This window comes from Gekko japonicus, unplaced genomic scaffold (assembly GCF_001447785.1).
Source record: "Gekko japonicus isolate JY-2015 unplaced genomic scaffold, Gekko_japonicus_V1.1 scaffold191, whole genome shotgun sequence".
NCBI classification, from domain to species: domain Eukaryota; kingdom Metazoa; phylum Chordata; class Lepidosauria; order Squamata; family Gekkonidae; genus Gekko; species Gekko japonicus.
The window spans coordinates 1,289,713-1,308,568 of NW_015175362.1; the positions used below are offsets into that span (position 1 = coordinate 1,289,713).

At 45.4% G+C, this 18,856-nt stretch overlaps 2 protein-coding genes across 2 annotated transcripts in view; one reads left to right on the plus strand and one right to left on the minus strand.

Annotated features, from left to right (window-relative positions):
• Positions 1 to 745, minus strand: part of PSIP1 (PC4 and SFRS1 interacting protein 1) — a 48,204-nt gene extending 47,459 nt beyond the window's left edge. The window contains exon 1 of the mRNA XM_015425411.1: positions 723 to 745. The gene's annotated coding sequence lies outside the window, so the exon portion shown is untranslated. The remainder of the gene's footprint in view (positions 1 to 722) is intronic.
• CCDC171 (coiled-coil domain containing 171) overlaps positions 1 to 18,856 on the plus strand; it is a 215,457-nt gene that overhangs the window by 3,977 nt on the left and 192,624 nt on the right. Inside the window, exon 2 of the mRNA XM_015425408.1 lies at positions 8,602 to 8,653. Within this exon, the coding sequence (XP_015280894.1) occupies positions 8,602 to 8,653 (52 nt within the window). The remainder of the gene's footprint in view (positions 1 to 8,601; positions 8,654 to 18,856) is intronic.

The following is an 18,856-nucleotide window of genomic DNA, read 5'->3' on the forward strand; positions in this document are numbered from 1 at the left end:
TCTTAAAAGTTTGACACAGTTCATAAAAAGAAAAACGATGAAAAGACTGGATGTATAAAAGCTAGTTGGAGGATCTCCTCTCTTCGGTTTTTAGATAGTAGTGGGTACTTTACCTTTTCCTGTATGTGTAGTTCCCCCCTCCCTTTTTTCTGTTGTAGTTTTTTGTAGTGATAAAAAATCAATAAAAAATCCCCTCCGGGGGCTAAAAAAAAAATGAAGATCTAACAACAGGGCATAGAGGTCGAGGCCTTCCCCAATGCTACTTCCTGGCACTGGGATTCAGAGGTTTCCTACCTCTGGAAGTTGAGGCTTTCTTTAGTTACCATGGCTAGTAGCTGCTGATAGACCTATCCTCCATGAATCTATCTAATCTCCTTTTAAAGAGGTCTGTGCCTGAGGACATCACTACATCCTCTGGCAGCGAATTTGGTGTAGTGGTTAAGAGCGCAGACTCTAATCTGGGAGAACCAGGTTTGATTCCCCAGTCCTCCACATGCAGCTGCTAGTGTGACCTTCGGTCAGTCATAAATTCTTTCAGAGCTGTTCTTTCAAGGGCAGTTCTCACGAGAGCTGTCTCAGCCCCATCTACCTCACAGGGTGTCTGTTGTGGGGAGGGAAAATGAAAGGGATTGTAAGCCGCTCTGAGACTCCTTTGAGTAGTGAAGGGTGGCGTATAAATCCAGTCTCGTCTTCTCTTCCTCTTCTATATTTTAATCACTCACTGTGTAAAGAAGTATTTCCTTCTGTCCATTCAGAATCTAGTGCCCATCAGCTTCATTGGATGCCCTTGAGTTCTGGTATTTTGGGAGAGGGAGAAAAATTCTCTGTCAGCTCTCTCTACCCCATGTATACTTTTATAAACCTCTGTCATGTCCCCCCTTAGTCGTCTCTTTTCTAAACTGAAAAGTCCCAGACTCTTCAGCCTTTCCTCATAATAAAGGTGCTCCAACCCCCTAATCATCTTGGTTACCCTCTTCTGTACTTTTTCTAGCTCTCCAATGCCCTCTTTGTGATATTTTGCTCCTTCTGGGACTACTAGAGAAAGCAAAATACATTTTGGGGTGGGGAACCCTGAAGCAATAGGGACAAACGAGTGACAAAAATGACAGTGCAGAAGCGGCCTATGAAGCTTGTTTGCCCTCAAGCATGGAAGGCAGGGTGCACAGCTTGCCCTTTCATAGGAAAACTGAAAGTCATGTGAAACTACTTTATTTTTATTGCAATCAAAAGAAGATTCAAGAAGTTGTAATTCTGAGCAAAGAGCAATGTGTAAGAAATGGTTAACCCTTTGCTGCTCGCCTTTTTTCCTTTTAAGGTGTCCCATCAAGCCCCACATCACATATGCAAAGCAACAGTACAGTCCTCAGTCATATGCACTCCATTATGATGAGAGAAAAGGCCCAGGCACAGTCCACATTCTGCACGTAAATGGGGGAAATACGTGAATGGATTCTCCCTTTGCACCAGATTTTGTCAGTCCCCTCAACTAACTTAGTTTATTTACTTCATTTATATACCACCTTTCTCCCCAATGTAAGCAAAGGGGCCTACATCATTCTCCTGTCCTATATTGGTGTCCCCATAGAAGAACTCGTGGGCACTCCATGAAATTGCTGAGTGGTCAGGTTAGAACAGATAAAAGGAAGTCCTTCTTCACCCAAAGAGTGATTAAAACATGGAATTCACTGCCATAGGAGGTGGTGGCAGCTACAAGCATGGACGGCTTCAAGAGGGAATTAGATAAGCATATGGAGCAGAGGTCCTTCGGTGGCTATTAGCCACAAGGTATAGATAGGGACTCTCGGTCTGGGGCAAGGAATGCTCTGTATTCTTGGTGCTTGGGGGGGCACAACAGCGGGAGGGCTTCTAATGTCCTGGCCTTACTGCTGGACCTCCTGATGGCACCTGGTATTTTTGGCCACTGTGTGACACAGAGTGTTGGACTGGATGGGCCATTGGCTTCTCTTATGTTCTCTTATGTTCTTATACTCACAACCACCCTGCAAGGTAGGTTAGTCTGAGCGTGCGTGATTGGCCCAAGGTCACTCAGCAAGCTTCTGTGGCAGAGTGGTGATTTCAGTCTGGGTCTCCTAGATCTAATCCAACACTCCAAGCACTACACCACACTGGCTTGTCAAGACTTGATGAGCCAAGAGTACAGCATCTCAAACAAGGGTCTCCAGCCTTTCTGAGCCTCTGGGCACCTTTGGAATTCTGACACAACATGGTGACTGCTGCATGGTGTTGCCATGAAGCCATGGATCCACGGTTTCTGTGGTGCAAGTTGTGCCCATGGACATGATTTGATGGTGAATACATGGTGACCCAAAGCAAAAAACCCTCAGGATCCATGAGGATCTGTCCTTCAGAACTGGGTTTTGGCTTCATGGTGTTGCCACGAAGCTGTGGATCCATGTATTCTGTGGTGCAAGCTGTGCCCATGGACATGATATTGAGTTGATGGTATGTTCATGGTTGGTGACCCAACGCAACCCCCCCGAGGATCCATGATTCAGAAACATGTTTTTGCTGATGGTGTTGCCATAAAATCCTGGATCCATGACATCTGTTGTGTAAGCTGTGACCATGGACATGATATTGATTTGATGGTGTGTTCATGGTGACTCGACACAAAAACCCTGAGGATCCACGAGGATCCGTGCTCCAGAACCACGTTTTTGCAGAATGGTGTTGCCACGAAGCTCTGGATCCGTGATTCTTGTGGTTTGAGCTGTTGGCATAGACATGTTATGTGATTAGATGGCGTGTTCGGGGAGCCCCATTGCAAAAACCTTGAGGATCCATGAGGATCCTTGCTTCAGAACCATGTTGTGGCTTCATGGTGTTGCCACGAAGCCGTGGATCTATGACTTTTCTGGTTCAAGCTGTGACCATGGACATGTTATGTGATTTGATGTTGTGTTTGGGGTGACCCAAAACAAAAACCTCAAGCATCCATGAGGATCCGTGCTCCAGAACTATGTTTTTGCAGAATGGTGTTGCCACGAATCTGTGAATTCATGATTTTTATGGTTCAAGCTGTTGCCATGGACATGATATGTGATTTCATGGTGCGTTTTGAGTGACCCAACGCAGAAACACTGAGAATCCATGAGGATCCATGCTTCAGAACCATGTTTTTGCAGCATGGTGTCACCACTAAGCCATGAAGACATTATTTCTGTGGTGCATTCTGTGGCCATGGACAAGATTTGTGATTTGATGGTGATGTTTTGGTGACCCAATGCAAAAATCATAAGGATACCTGAGGATCCGTGCTTCGGAACCATGTTTTTGTAGCATGATGTTGCCACGGACCCGTGGCACTGTGATTTCTGTGGTGCAGTCTGTGGCCATGGGCCTGATATGGAATTTAATTGTATGTTTGGGGTGTTCCGATACAAAACCCCAACATCCATGAGGATCCGTGCTTCAGAATCATGTTTTTGCAGAATGCTGTCACCACGAAGCCGTGGATCTGTGATTTTTATTGTGCAAGCTGTGGACATGGATGTGTTATGTGATTTAATGGTGTGTTTGGGGTGACCCAGTTGAAAAACTCTGAGGGTCTGTGAGGATCCGTGCTCCAGAACCATGTTTGTGCAGTTTTGTGGTGCCATGAATTCGTGGGGGCATGATTTTTTAAGTGCTTCCTATAGTCAAAGACATGGTCTACACTATGATGTTGGTTTTATTTCATTCCAGCGTAGAAATCATATGAATTCATGAGGATCCGTCCTATGGAATCATGTTTTTGTGCTGTTGTGGCGCCACGAATCTGTGGGAGGTGATTTTTGTGGTGCCCCCTATATAACACATGGCCTACAATATGATGGTGGTTTTATTTCATTTCAATGTAAAAATTATATGAATTCATGAGGATCTATGTAGATCCAACTTTTACCCTTTTCCACCACAGAATGCACCACAGAAGTCATATGTCCATAGCTCCGTGGCGACACCATTCTACAAAAACATGGTTCCAAAGCAGGATCCTCATGGATACTCAGGGTTTTTCAATTGGGTCACCCCAAACACACCATCAAATCACATAGCACATCCATGGCCACAGCTTGCACCAAAAAAATCATGGGTCCATGGCTTCGTGGTGAATCCATTCTGCAAAAACATGATTCTGAAGCATGGATTCTCATGGATGTTTGGGTTTTTTGTGTTGGGACACTCCAAACATACCATTAAATCTCATATCACGTCCATGGCCACAGCCTGCACCACAGAAATCACAATGCAACGGCTCTGTGGCAACACCATGCTGTAAAAACATGGTTCTGAAGCACGGATCCTCATGGATCCTTATGATTTTTGCATTGTGTCACCCCAATATCACCATCAAATAATAAGCCTTGTCCATGGCCACAGAATGCACCACAGAAATCCAGAGCTCCGTGGCGACACCATTCTACAAAAACATGGTTCCAAAGCATGGATCCTCGTGGATCCTCAGGGTTTTTCAATTGGGTCACCCCAAACACACCATCAAATCACATAGCACATCCATGGCCACAACTAGCACCACAAAAATCACAGATCCTCAGCTTCGTGGTGAATCCATTCTGCAAAAACATGATTCTAAAGCACGGATCCTTATGGATCATTGGGATTTTCATGTTTGGACATCCCAAACATATCATTAAATCCCATATCATGTCCATGGCCACAGCCTGACCACAGAAATCACTGCCATGGCTCTGTGGCAACACCATGCTACAAAAACATGGTTCTGAAACACGGATCCTCATGGATCCTTATGATTTTTGCATTGTGTCACCCCAACATTGCCATCAAATAATATGCCTTGTCCATGACCACAGAATGCACCACAGAAATCATATTTCCACAGCTCCGTGGCGACACCATTCTACAAAAACATGGTTCCAAAGCAGGTTCCTCATGGATACTCAGGGTTTTTCAATTGGGTCACCCCAAATACACCATCAAATCACATAGCACATTTACGGCCACAACTCGCACCACAAAAATCACAGATCCACAATTTCGTGGTGAATCCATTCTGCAAAAACATGATTCTAAAGCATGGATCCGTATGGATCATTGGGGGTTTTGTATTGGGACATACCAAACATACCATTAAATCCCATATCATGCCCATGGCCACAGCCTGCACCACAGAAATCATGGTGCCACTTCATGGCAATTCCATGCCACAAAAACATGATTCCAAAGAACGGATCCTCAGGGATCCTTAAGGTTTTTGCGTTGGGTCCCCCCAACATCACCATTAAATCACATACCTTCTCCATGGCCACAGAATGCACCACAGAAATCACATGTCATGGTGACACCATGAAGCCAAAACATGGTTCTGGAGCATGGATCCTCAAAAATGCTTTGGGATTTTGTGTTGGGACACCCCAAACATACCATTAAATCCCATACCATGGCCATGGCCACTACTTACACCACAGTATTAATGGGTCCCGAGCTTCATGGCAACACCATGCTGCAAAAACATGGTTCCGAAGCACAGATCCTCATGGATCCTCAGTGTTTCTGTGTTGGGTCACCATGTAAAGGTAAAGGTTTCCCTTGCTCGAAAGCCAGTCGAGTCCGACTCTAGGGTTGCAGTGATCATCTCCGTTTCAAAGCCGAAGAGCCAGCGCTGTCCGAAGACATTTCCGTGGTCATGTGGCCGGCACGGAACGCTGTTACCTTCCCACCGAAATGGTACCTATTTATCTACTTGCAATTTCTTGCTTTCAAACTGCTATCACCATGTACTCACCATCAAATCACATATCATGTCTATGGGCACAGCTAGCACCACAAAAGTCATGGATCCATGGCTTTGTGCAACACCGTGAAGCCAAAACATGGTTCTGGAGCATGGATCCTCATGGATTCTTGAGGGTTTTGTGTCGGAACACCCAAACATACCATTAAATCCCATATCATGGCCATGGCCACTACTTGTTCCACAGAATTCATGGATCCACGGCTTCGTGGCAACATGCTGCAAAAATATCGTTCCAAAGCATGATTCCCATGGATCCTCAAGGCTTTTGCGTTGGGTCACAATGAACACACCAACAAATCCCATCTCACGTCCATGGGCACAGGTTGCACCACAAAAGACATGGATCCACGACTTCCTGGCAACACCATAAAGCCATAACATGGTTCTGAAGCGGTAACAGCAGCGGCAACGGGGGGGCCCCACGAAATGTTCCCCCACATCTCTTGAGCCCCGGGGTGGCAGCCTTGGAGTCCTAGGGGCAAATTCCACCTCTCGCGTGTAATGCGCGAGAGATCATTCTGGCTTCCCCAGGTCTTGTTAGGGGCTCTTTAAAAAGTTATGGCTGCTGGCAGCGGCAGCAGCGCTAAAGGCAGTGGCAACGGCAGGGGGGAGGGGCGCGAAATGTTCCCTGTCTCTCTGAGCCCCGGGGTGGTGGCCTTGGGAGTCCTAGGGGCAAATTCCACCTCTCGCGTGTGATGGCCGAGCAGCGTTATCACGCGCGAAAGGTCATTCTGGCTCCCCCAGCACCAGCATAAAGTTTGTGGGGGCTGTGGGGCGCCAGCCCCTCCCCTGAAATTTCCCAGAATGTGCTAAGCCTCCTCTGGGGGCAACCGGTTCCTCCAGCCAGCCTTGCTCCCAGCTCCCCCAACATTGAAAGTGAAGGGTTTCCCTAATTCCCTTCTGCTTTCAAAGACTGAGTTCACCAGATGGGGGACTGGGAGGGAGGGAAGTCAGGGCGGCAGCTTGCTTCCAGCTAAGCTCCACCCACAGCTCCTCCCAGCAGCCCTCACTGTTCTGGAAAGTAGCTGGAGGGAGAGCTGCACGTGGAGACCGGCTGCTTTTTTTCCCCACCATAGAGAACAATGGAGGGGATAGGGGCAACCTTTTTTGGGGCCCGTAGAATTGGACCCCCTGGTTCAATGTTCCTGAAACATGGCGAGTATCTTGGGGAGAGGCTCCAGCAGCTACCCTGCGATTTTGGAGCCTCTCCCTCAAACCCCCTCTTCTCCAACCCCCAGAATATACCCTATGTTTTCGCCATTGACTTCAATGGCCCATAGGATATAATGGGGCCGAACTGCTGGAAACCGATTCTTCTGCTTGCCCACCGCTCGCCTCTGCACCTCATCTTCTGTCAGGCATGGAGGAGCCCAGCTCGCCCAGGCTTCTTGCCTCCTGCTGCTTTGGCAATGCCTCTGCCTCTGGCCCAGCCCCCCCCCCACCCCGCCAGGAAATTGGAAAGTCTACGCCCTTGTCCCCCAGGTCTTCTTAGGGGCTCTTTAAAAAGTTATGGCTGCCCGGCCACAGCACTAATGGCAGCGTTGCCGCTCGGCCATCACACGCGAGAGGTCATCCTGGCTCCCCCAGGTCTTGTTAGGGGCTCTTTAAAAAGTTATGGCTGCCCGGCCACAGCACTAATGGCAGCGTTGCCGCTCGGCCATCACACGCGAGAGGTCATCCTGGCTCCCCCAGGTCTTGTTAGGGGCTCTTTAAAAAGTTATGGCTGCCCGGCCACAGCACTAATGGCAGCGTTGCCGCTCGGCCATCACACGCGAGAGGTCATCCTGGCTCCCCCAGGTCTTGTTAGGGGCTCTTTAAAAAGTTATGGCTGGCGGCGGCAGCACTAATGGCAGCAAGGTCATTCTGGCTCCCATGAACCTTGTACAACGTCTAGTGTCAATTTGGTTGGTCTTTATAAAAGTATTTCTTTTTAAAAAAGTGTTTTTTATAACAATATATACAACAGTACAATCATAATACATATTAACACACATATTAACACTATGCAATAATCAACATTTTCAGCCCTTTCTAAGGCTACTGAGGTCAATGAGCTTAGAATGGGGTAACCTCTGTTTAGGACTGCACTGCTAGCATCAACAAGCATTGCAAAACAGCATTTCGGTTTGTGCACTTGCATGCTCAATAGTAATATTTTGCCTGCAATCCAGAATAAGACCCATTTAGTCCACTGAGGTATACCTCGAAGTAAATACACTCAGGATCGAGCTGTTTAGATAGAAAATCAGGAAATGTATACAAACTAGATTTTTTTTTTGCAAATGTAGTCTCATCTCACACATATTCTTTCACTGCAATTGTCAGCTTTTTAAATGTTCCCACTCAGGATCGAGCTGTTTAGATAGAAAATCAGGAAATGTATACAAACTAGAAATTTTTTTGCAAATGTAGTCTCATCTCACGCACATTCTTTCACTGCAATTGTCAGCTTTTTAAATGTTCCCTTGGGTACTTGAGCAGAGCGGCAAAGAAAGCGGGAACGGGCTACACCCTGTTGCTTGCGCATGCTCTGTTTATAAACTTGAAGTACAAAAAAGGAGGGTAATTCCTCGATACTCCGTCTATTAGATCCCGTCGCGTCACAATCGCCCGTTCTTCCAATGAGAAGTGGTGTTCTAACGCTGGAAGGAGGGACGAAGCTACGGGGTTGGCTGCAGCTTCTAAGGCAACTTCCGAGCTGTTACCGGTAGTGGCCGTTGCAAAACCCCTCGTTGAAAGTACTGGGCGTGGCCTCGGTTTCCTGTTAATTTCTGGGTCCTAGCGTCTGGATTGTACTTGCTGGCTTTTGGGGTTATTCCTGGCAGTGATTTCATATGACCTTACTGGGTCCCTCGAACCTGTAGGCGCGGCGGGAAGGTATGAAGAAGGGATCATCCCGGGTGAGAAGTGACAGGCTTGCTTGAGGAGTGGTACTGGTAGATAGAGGTGGCTTGAAAGGTGTGTTTGTTTGCTTTTTTGGAGAGTGTAGGTGCAACAAAGTTCAACTCTTTGGGGTATGGAATATTAAGTTCAGCAAGAAAGGTTGTCGGGTGGTGTGTTCATCTATTTGGAGTGAAAACGTGTGACTTTGTCAACGTCGTTCCGTAATGCTTCTGGTAAATGAGTAGGAGCAACAGTTTAAGAGCGAGGGAGAAGCATGATAATTTAACACTGTTACCTGTTGCTGGCTGGGTTTCTCCTGATTTGGACGACTGGCAGAAGTTCTTCAGAATATAGTCTTTCCTAACTCAGAGCTTCCGAGTGGAAAGCTTTGTCTGTTGAACAGCTGCCTGCTGTGTAACTGTTTATAGATAAAGGGGGCGTGTCATTAAAAAAAACCCTTACAATGCTAGCTAATTCTGACGAGAGGTCGTCTACCTGGTGTAGTATTGTCGTGCCTCACTTCCCAAGCGTTTTGGAATGTTTTGCTTTAGGGCGCGTGTTTCGTTATCGTTTAGAAAATACATCTCTGTCCTACAAAATTGCATGATTGTTGAGTGGACCTTAGCTGCCTACTTCCGATCACCGTTCATTCAGCCTGTAGATTCCTAATATATGCCACGAAGGATTTCAGGTAGTCATTCGTATAATTTGATCTCCAGCCGGTTTCGTTTCTTTCAAATAGTTGAGTAGGCCACCTAACAACCTGTCTGAACACAGAAGCAAAGCTAGCGATGGTTTGTTGTGATTGCAAACACTAAGTGAGGTGGTCCTTTAATCACAGCGCCTGGTTGGGTATTGGATGCATACTACACCCCCTCACACAATGGCGTTTATTCTTTATTAAGTTTATATGCTTGTATTTTTAGCGCTGCTGAATTATGATGTTTTATTGTTTGAGTGGTATTGTTGGTTTACTGATGTTTATAATGAGAATTTGATTATTTTTGTATACTGCCAAGAAAACCTTTTGCTTAAGGGGGTGGGGGAATACCTTCAAGAGTTCAAAACTGTAAGACCTGACCTGTTCAGTGATGGACATTGTCCAAACAATTTGTGATGTGAAATAGCTTTATAGGACTATGATTTGTTTAGAAGCAAAGCACAGTAAGAAGATTAGTTAAACGTTATGCCACTGCTTCCAATGATATCTAACTATTATTTTCTAGCTATGCAGAAAGACTTGTTTTACAGTGCCATTTGGGGTATTCTGTTTAAGTGAGCAACAAAATTAGTTGGTCATCTGAGTCAAATTGAAGCTATAAGCATGCAAAATTAGATGCCTAACAGTGATAACAAGAACAAAGTTTGAGTCCAGTGGCGCCTTTAAGACCAACAAAGTTTTATTCTAGGTATAAGCTTTTGTGTGCATGCTCACGAAAGCTTATACCCAGATTTAAACTTTGTTGGTCTTAAAGCCACTGGGCTCAAAATTCGTTCTGCTGCCTCAGACCAAGACGGCTACCTACCTGAATCTATCTTAATTTTAACTTAAGTTAATGGCTTTAAAATGTATTACTTTTTTTTGTTGTCAAAAAATTAAAATGTATTACTTTTTTGCTGTCCTAAATGTTCAGCAACTCAATTGGGAAACACGCTGGTGGTACTGAGAGCAAATGCATTTGTACTCCTCCATGAAGCCCACTGGGCCAGTTATTCTGTCTCATCCTAATCTGCTGTTTACACCATTGTCCCCTTCTCAATTTTATGCTTACAACAACCCTGTGAGGTAGGTGAGGTTGAGAGTATGTAACTGGCCCAAGGACACGTAGCATGCTTCCATGGCACAGATCCTAGTCCAGTACTCTAACCATTACTATACACTGGCCACTATGCCACTGTCATTGAAGATCTCCTTGAGGAGCATATAATAAGCTTTCTGGGAGCTCCAAGGTCCCTAGAGCATGAAAACCACATAGCTTAGATTTGAATTACTCTTTAGTACTTCAGTCGTCCTTGACTTCGGAAAAGTTTTATTGACATAAAATGGAATTTGGAAAAATTTGAATTAGTCTGCAGGGCTAAATTGTGCAGTAGTTTAATAGCTGAGTGAAAGTTTAGGGTTACAGTTGCTCTTTTACTGCTTCATGTATGTCTCGTTACCTTGTCAAATAGCGTATCATTTCTATTTTTAAAAAACCACAAAACATACAGGAGGAAATGTTGCTGTGGCTTTGTATACAGCTACACCAATAATCTGATCCGACCCAAGTTTAATCAGCAGAATGGTCAACTCAAGTTCACTTGAGAATTAATTCTGAATAAATTTACATAAGATCAGGCTGAAAGTATAGATGTTATTCTGTCAGTTCTGAAAGGTGGACACAAGATGGTGTTTTCAACTCAAGAAATAAAAATGTATTATTGAAATAAAGTTTTATTCCAGTGGCACTTTTAAGACCAACAAAGTTTTATTCAGGGTATAAGCTTTCATGTGCCAGCACAATTCTTCAGATACAGTGAAACAGAATTTCCTCAACCATTACATATAGGAAGAGGGGGGAGGGTTAGTTGCCAGGATGGGCCAATTAGAGTCAAGACAAAGATAGAAACAAAAATGGAAATTACCAGTCCATGTATATAGGTAGAGGGTGAGGTATTATTGGAATGCATGTGTTATTGGAGTGCATATGGTTATAAAAGCACCATTGAGATTACGCAGGTAAAGCAATGTCTGCAATACCCTGTGTTCTGTTCTGGTTTAGAATGGGCATACTTGTTACTTGTGCCAGTATACTGTCACAAACTATACTGTTCTGATATTACAATCAGGTACATAGGCATAAATGTTCAGGATCCAAATGCAAATAGAAGTTTTTTGATTTTTTTGAATACCTGGTGAAATAACAAGGGGGGGGGAATGGCATCGGAGGAATGATGATAAATGATTGTGGGTTTTTATGTCTGAAAGTTGTCCAGTATTACAGTACTGAAAAGTATGACATGATATGTACCCCCCCCCCCACCCCAGTGATCTGGCTTCATGCATGTCAAAGATTTCATGCTTTGTATCAAGGTAGTAAGTGTGTGACAGAAACATTTAGATTGCTTTCAGGCGAAGTCCTAGTTTTACAGCCACTTAGAAAAGCGAATAGTTGTTCTCATTACAGTAATAGTCTTGGATATTTGCTTCACTGGTATAGCTTTGTCTCTGTACCATTTTCCAGTTCTTATTTCCAGATTTCAAAGTCCCCCTATCTCCATTGAAGTTTCTTGAAGTTTTTATTGAATTCTTTTGTACCCTGCCTTTCTCCCCAATGGGGACCCAAAGCAGTTTTCATTGTTCTCCTCTCCTACATTGTACCCTCACAAACAACCCTTTGGGGTTGGTTAGGCCGAGAGAGTGTGACTGGCCCGAGATCACCCAGTGACTTCCATGGCATGAGTGGGGATTCAAACTGTATTTTATTTAGAATAAACTTGCCTTATTCCAAAGGCTTGATATAGATGACTGTGTATATAAAGCAGCCTTCTTTGTTATGCGGAGTTCTCCAGTTTAAGCATATTCAGAGTAATAGATTTAGTCTGGAATAACTCTGTATAGGATTGTCCTGTAATTCTCAAACGAATGGAGATGGCCCAAGTTAAGAGACAATCTGAACAAGTATATAGATACCCTACAGTAAATACAGACACTATGAACAATCCCTTTCCTTTCCTCCATTTTTTGCTTGCCCTATTCACTTCTACCCTTGCTTGCTTCCCGACATTCTAGCCTACTTCCTCTTACCAAACATCCTCAATTTCTTATACAGAAAGACCACAGAGGCCTCAGGTTGCCAACTTCCAGGGTAGAAAATACAGAAAACTGAAGGTCACAGTATTAGGAAGATATGCAAAAGTATATAGCACTGTGTATAATAGATGTATGTTCAAGGTAAATCAATTTTGTGCTTTTTATTTTTATTTTTCTATTTTTCTATACTGTAATATAAATATTGGTATCAAATATTATCAAAACTAGGTTTTACCCAAACAAAACATCAAAGTGCAGGTTTACATTCTGTTCAAATATTCAGACAGCACCTTGTCAGTATCACAATCACAAGTGATACTGACAAGGTGCTGTCTGAATATTTGAACAGAATGTAAACCTGCACTTTGATGTTTTGTTTGGGTGAAACCTAGTTTTGAAAATTTCCATGTTATGGGGATGAATTTTGTGCAAGAGATTCAGAAAGGCCCAGCAAGTGTGTAGGTTAGTTCTCTGGATTGTGACTATAGATTTATGTAAGGCTTTGCCCAATAGTATTTGGTTCTGTGAAGGCAGCACTGTTTCAGTGGCTCATTATATATGAGTAAATGTGAATTATGGTTTTGTTAAGAAGAGAATGTAATTAGCCACATAAATGTATGTATTTTAGATTTTAGTGTGTCCTCAAGATTTGTGGGAGAAAGCATTGTTTGTCTTCCTTTGATGTAGCCAGTTTGGTGTAGTGGTTAAGTGCACAGATTCTAATCTGGAAGAACCCGGTTTGATTCCCCACACCTCCACTTGCAGCTGCTGGATGACCTTGCGCAAGCCATAGTTCTGTCAGAGCTGTTGTCTCAAGGACAGTTCTGGAAAGAGCTCTCTCAGCCCCACCTACCTCACAGGGTGTCTGTTGTGGGGAGGGGAAGGGAAAGGAGTTTGTAAACCGCTCTGAGACTCTGAGTGAAGGGCGGGGTATAAATCCAATCTCTTCTTTTTCTTTAGCTGTATCAATAGAAATTATGAGGATAGTGTTCATTGTTGAGAGAATGTAGACAAAAAGAAAATAATTGTCATAACTTCTCTAATCAATTGTATGACTCCTGAAATTAAATCACAAGTTTCTTTGGTAACGAAAATAAACTGACACATTGGCTCAATTCAGATGTCATACTAAACCATTCTTTAGTCAAACTAACTATGGCTAACGGACCATCTGAACATGGACCTGTCACAAACCAGCTGCTGGAGGTGGAAGATCTTCCTCCCCCAGCTCTTATTGCTTGTTGGTGCTGCAGCAGCCAGTGGGAGGAAACAAATAGTTGTTCATGTGATAGTGTTATGTTACTTTGGAGAGGATTGAAAGTAGTGTCACACATATGGACTGGGGGCTGGAACCAGCCTGTCCACTGCTCTTAATCTGACTTGTGAGCAACTGGTGCAAGGGAGGGAAGGCAGGAGGGTGCTTGGGGAAGGGCTAGTGGATGCACATGGTGAGGTGTGTGTTGTTGAAGTTGTCAAGCAATAAAAAGGAAATGGCTAGGGACGGGGCTAAGAGGCTAAGCTAAAATAGTGTGTGTGGGGGGGGAATGGTAGCAAAGGCAGGAGAAAGAGCAGGCATGGTGGGGGGTTTTCTCTCCTGCCTCCTCCAACTGCAGCTCAGCAAGGATTGGCGAAGCCACTATGGGCGTGGGGGGGTGGGTGGAACTGAGCAGCCGGCACTTCCACCACTGCATCTACCGTCTTCATGGTTTTTCCAACGGTGACCGTGAAGAGGGTTGATGAGAGCGGGCACACAGAGTGGCAGCTTGCCGATGAAGGGCAGGGCTGATGAGGGAGAGAGGAGAAGGAGGGCCGGCGTGTGGATTTGGAGGCAACTAGGCAGCTTTGTCTGTGCCACTCTGAGGGGAAAGATGTCCTAGCCTTGAAAGTGAGTGGGGGAATGGAGGGAAAAAGGGGCATCGCTGTCACCACCGCACGTCTGAACAGCTGCAGAGCCAGGAGGCAGAGTGAGTGTTGGGGCAGGTGCAGGATGGCAACCTCCCTTCTCCCCCCACCTGTTTTCAGCCCATGAGGGAAAAGGGGTTGCGAGAGTACAAAAAGCACCTTTGGAGGTTTTGGAAGCAGCCTCTCCACCAGGCCTTCCCCTCAGCCCCACCACCCCATCACACCTGTGGGAATTGCAGGAGGAATGAGAACTGGGGGTGGGGGGGATCTGGGAGAGCTAGGTACAGACCCCCCCCACCTTCTGAGCCAGGACCCTGTTGTCTGGGTTACCCGAGGCTGGTCACTCAGCCTGGCCAACCTCACAGGAGTGGTGGTGGTGGGGATGCAGCAGTAGAGGGGGGAATCCAGTGTGCCTCCTTGAGATCCTCAGAGATACAAAAAATAATTTGTGTGGAACTGCAAGATACTCCCCCCCCCCTTTTATGGTATCCCTTGCGGGAAAAAAGTAGTCTTGCATATGAGTAATACATTTATTGGGGCTTTTGTGGGTTGCCCAGTAAATCAATTGCTTTTGTTTGTATTTTGAGTAAAAAATAATATCGTTAATTGGGTTTGCCTGTGTCCTATATAAAGTTTATGTCTCCGGTACCTGGCACTTCATTTTATGGCACACATGGCCTGGCCTGACAAAGTGACATTTATGTCAGATCCGGTCCTCATAAATGAGTTTTACACCTCTATCAGGGTGGATTTGATTTAAATCAAATAGATTTAAGTCACAGTTTAAATCACTAGTCTGTAAGACTAGACTTAGATAATTTTTTTCTACATAAAGACTCATTCTTGCTGGTATAACCTTAATATTTACAACCTGATGAAGGTTTAATTTTAGAATTTTTCAGATTAGTTTTACAGTTATATGATTTGGTTATACACTGTAAATATTCCCAAACTAGGTCTCTTTTACGGCCTGCTGCCATTTTAGGTTTTCTCCTCCAGGGAGATAGGTGTTATGTTTTCTCCTCCAGGGAGATAATAATATGATAAACCTCAGGCTTTAAACACAAAGATCCCAAGATTTGTAGAGTATTTTGTTCAGAAGTTTTCACTTTCATTTTTACTGTTTGCCCCTCCTCACACTTCGCTCCTTGTGCAGATCTATTCCACTCCAAACAATTTTCTATTCATTGAACTTCTTGAAACTTCGCACTTAAAAGGTAAGGGGTTGGTTCTGTGTACATAGATTTGCAGAGGAACAATGGGATTAAGGTCTTTTTCTCAGCTTACATTTTTGCTGTGAAGAAGAGGCAATTCACAGTTTTGAGAACTGCAAAACCAAGCTTCTGTAATAATCTTATAGAAACCTCTGGGAGAGCATGACATTGTGAATGTATTAATGGAATTCATTTATCAAAAAAATTTAAACATTGCATGAATATATAGCCTCATGCTACATGATTAAAAATTAATCCATATTTTATGATGAATAGGATATGTACTATAATGTATCTTAAATAGATACTTGGAACGACCCGCACGCACCGGGCCGGACACACGCTCGATTTGATCTTTGCGGCTGGGATGACAGTGGACCGGATTACTGCTTTGGCAGTACCATGGTCGGACCACTATGCCCTGAAGGCCCATCTGAATGTTCCGCCCTGACCCTGTTTAGGCAGCGAGCAGATTTTAGCTCGCCTGCAGAGCCAAATGGACCCAGTACAGCTTCAAATGGCTTTGCGGGAGCCAAGCCCCCCTGGCGACTCGTTGGATGAGCTTGTGAAGGATTGGCATAGCTGACTCTCTACAGCCATCGATGAGATTGCTCCCTGGCACACTCTGTGCTCCCACTCTAGGCTGGCCCCCTGGTACACCCAGGAGCTGCGGCTCATGAAGTGGGAGCTGAGACGGCTAGAGAGACAGTGGCATTGTGCTTGTGACGAGGCTACAAGATCATCTTATAGGACGTTTATGAGATCCTATGAGATGGCAGTCAAGGCCGCTAAGAGAGAGTTCTATGCAGCCACGATTGCGTCCTCGAGCTCATGCCCAGCCCAATTGTTTAGAATGATTCAGTCTTTAACAGCTCTGCCACAGGGCAGGCAAAATGTTAGGGAATTGGACACTGGTTGCAGGGCATTTGCGAGCTATTTCGTGGATAAAGTCTTGGCGCACCACCACGACCTCCCCACCACAGTTGATACAGTGAGTGAACTCGAGGCCCCTTACATGTCTTCAGTTCCGGGTTTGGATTGTTTCAGCCCGCTCAGCCTGGAGGAAGTCAACAGGTTGCTCATGTCTGTACACCCAACCACATGCAGCCTTGATTCGTGCTCTTCCTGGCTTATTAAAGGGGGGCACGAAGGGTTTTGAGGTGCCCTAAGAGAGATTGTCAACAAGTCCCTCTCTGAGGGGCGGTTCCTGGGAGCACTCAAGGAAGTTATGGTCCGTCCTCTCTTGAAAAAAACCAACTCTGGATCCGGCTGAATTGGCCAACTATCGGCTGGTTTCCAATTTGCCCTATTTGGGCAAATTAATCAAGATGGCTGTGGCAATACAGTTACAGGGCTTCCTGGATGATGCTTCTGTCCTAGATCCCTTCCAGTCCGGCTTTCGCCTGGGACATGGGACGGAGACAGCAGTGGTCACCCTTATGGACGACCTTCGGAGGCATCTGGATTGGGGCGGTTCGGCAGTACTGGTGTTGTTAGACCTGTTGGCAGCATCCAACATGGTTGACCACCAATTACTGACCTACCGCCTCGCCGACGTGGGGATACAGGGGCTTGCCTTACAATGGCTTGCTTCTTTTCTCCAGGGTCGGGGACAAAGGGTGGTGATAGGGGAACAGCAGTCCCGGAGTCACCCGCTTGAGTGTGGTGTGCCTCAGGGGGCAGTGCTTTCCCAGATACTGTTTAACATCTATATACGCCCCCTTGCCCAGATTGCCTGGAGGTATGGGCTGGGATGTCACCAGTATGCAGATGACACCCAGCTCTATCTGATGTGGGGTGGCCGGTCTGACTCCAGTCTGGAAGATCTGAACCGGGCATTGAAAGCCGTGGCTGGTTGGCTTAGATTGAGCTGGCTGAAACTAAATCCAGCAAAGACAGAGGTCATGTACCAGAGTTGAGGCGGTTTGGGAATGGGGATCCCTCTCCCGACCTTCGACGGGGCACCATTGGTGCCAGCGCCAGTGGTGAGGAGTTTGGGAGTGCTCCTGGATCCCTCCTTCACTATGGAGGCCCAGGTGGCAGCCACTGCTAAGTCGGCCTTTTACCACCTCTGGCTGATCCGGCAGTTGGTTCCCTTCCTCGACCGCGATGACATGGCTACAGTGACCCACGCGATAGTCACCTCGAGACTAGACTATTGCAATGCTCTCTATATGGGGCTGCCCTTGTCGCAAATCCGGAGGCTGCAGCTGGTGCAGAATGCGGTGGCCAGGCTTTTGATGGGTCTCCCTAGATGGGAGCACATCCGGCCTGTGCTGAAAACACTGCACTGACTGCCAATAGCATACCGAATTCGCTTCAAGGTGCTGGTACTTACCTTTAAAGCCCTATATGGCCAGGGTCCAACATACCTGAGGGACTGCCTTTCCTAGGCTTACCAAACGCCGGCGGGGGAAATCTATTTCCTGGCAGGATGCGTGCCGCGGGGGACGGCTGTGCGCGCTGCACCCGCCATCGCCAGGATGTGACGCTCCGCGTTACCCTGGCAACGGGACCCAAACAGCCCCGTTGCCAGAGTAACGCGGAGCGTCACATCCTGGCGATGGCGGGTGCAGCGCGCACAGCCGTCCCCCGCGGCACGCATCCTGCCAGGAAATAGATTTCCCCCGCCGGCGTTTGGTAAGCCTAGATAGAAGCAGAAGTGTGCTTTAGTTCCACGCTGTTCTATAACTGCAAATACCAGACAGATGATAGCATAACACCTCTAAGTGGATAACAATAATATGCATTGATTCAAACATGCCTTGTATTAAAAGCTAAAAATATCTTGGCCAGCTGGTTATTCGTCCCCAGTCTCTTCACTGCAATCCTAATAAACTACAATTCCCAAGGAAGACTGCAAGACCTGACCAGTACAGAATAATTTCCCCCTGAACAAGCACTTTGTTAACTGTTGAACTCATATGTAATATGATGTAATATTATCCCTTCAACTGTAGATGGGCGAGGAATGTCTGTTTTTATATGTTTTTATATATTATGGCACACAGTGCCCTTAAGTGTAAGCTGCACTGAGCCGGCTGCAGGGAGGATGGAATAGAAATCCAATAAAATAAATAAATATCTTCAGATAGATTTTTCCTCACAAAGCATTCTATTTTTTAAAAATCTGATTTAAATAAAACATTTGATTTAAATTTTAAAAATTAAATTTTTTTAATTTTAAAAAGCCCATTGATTTTTATCCCCCCTGACCTCTATGGCTTTACCATAGAGTTTCCAGCCGTTCCTACAGGGGCAATGATATCTTTCTAGATTTTGTCCAGC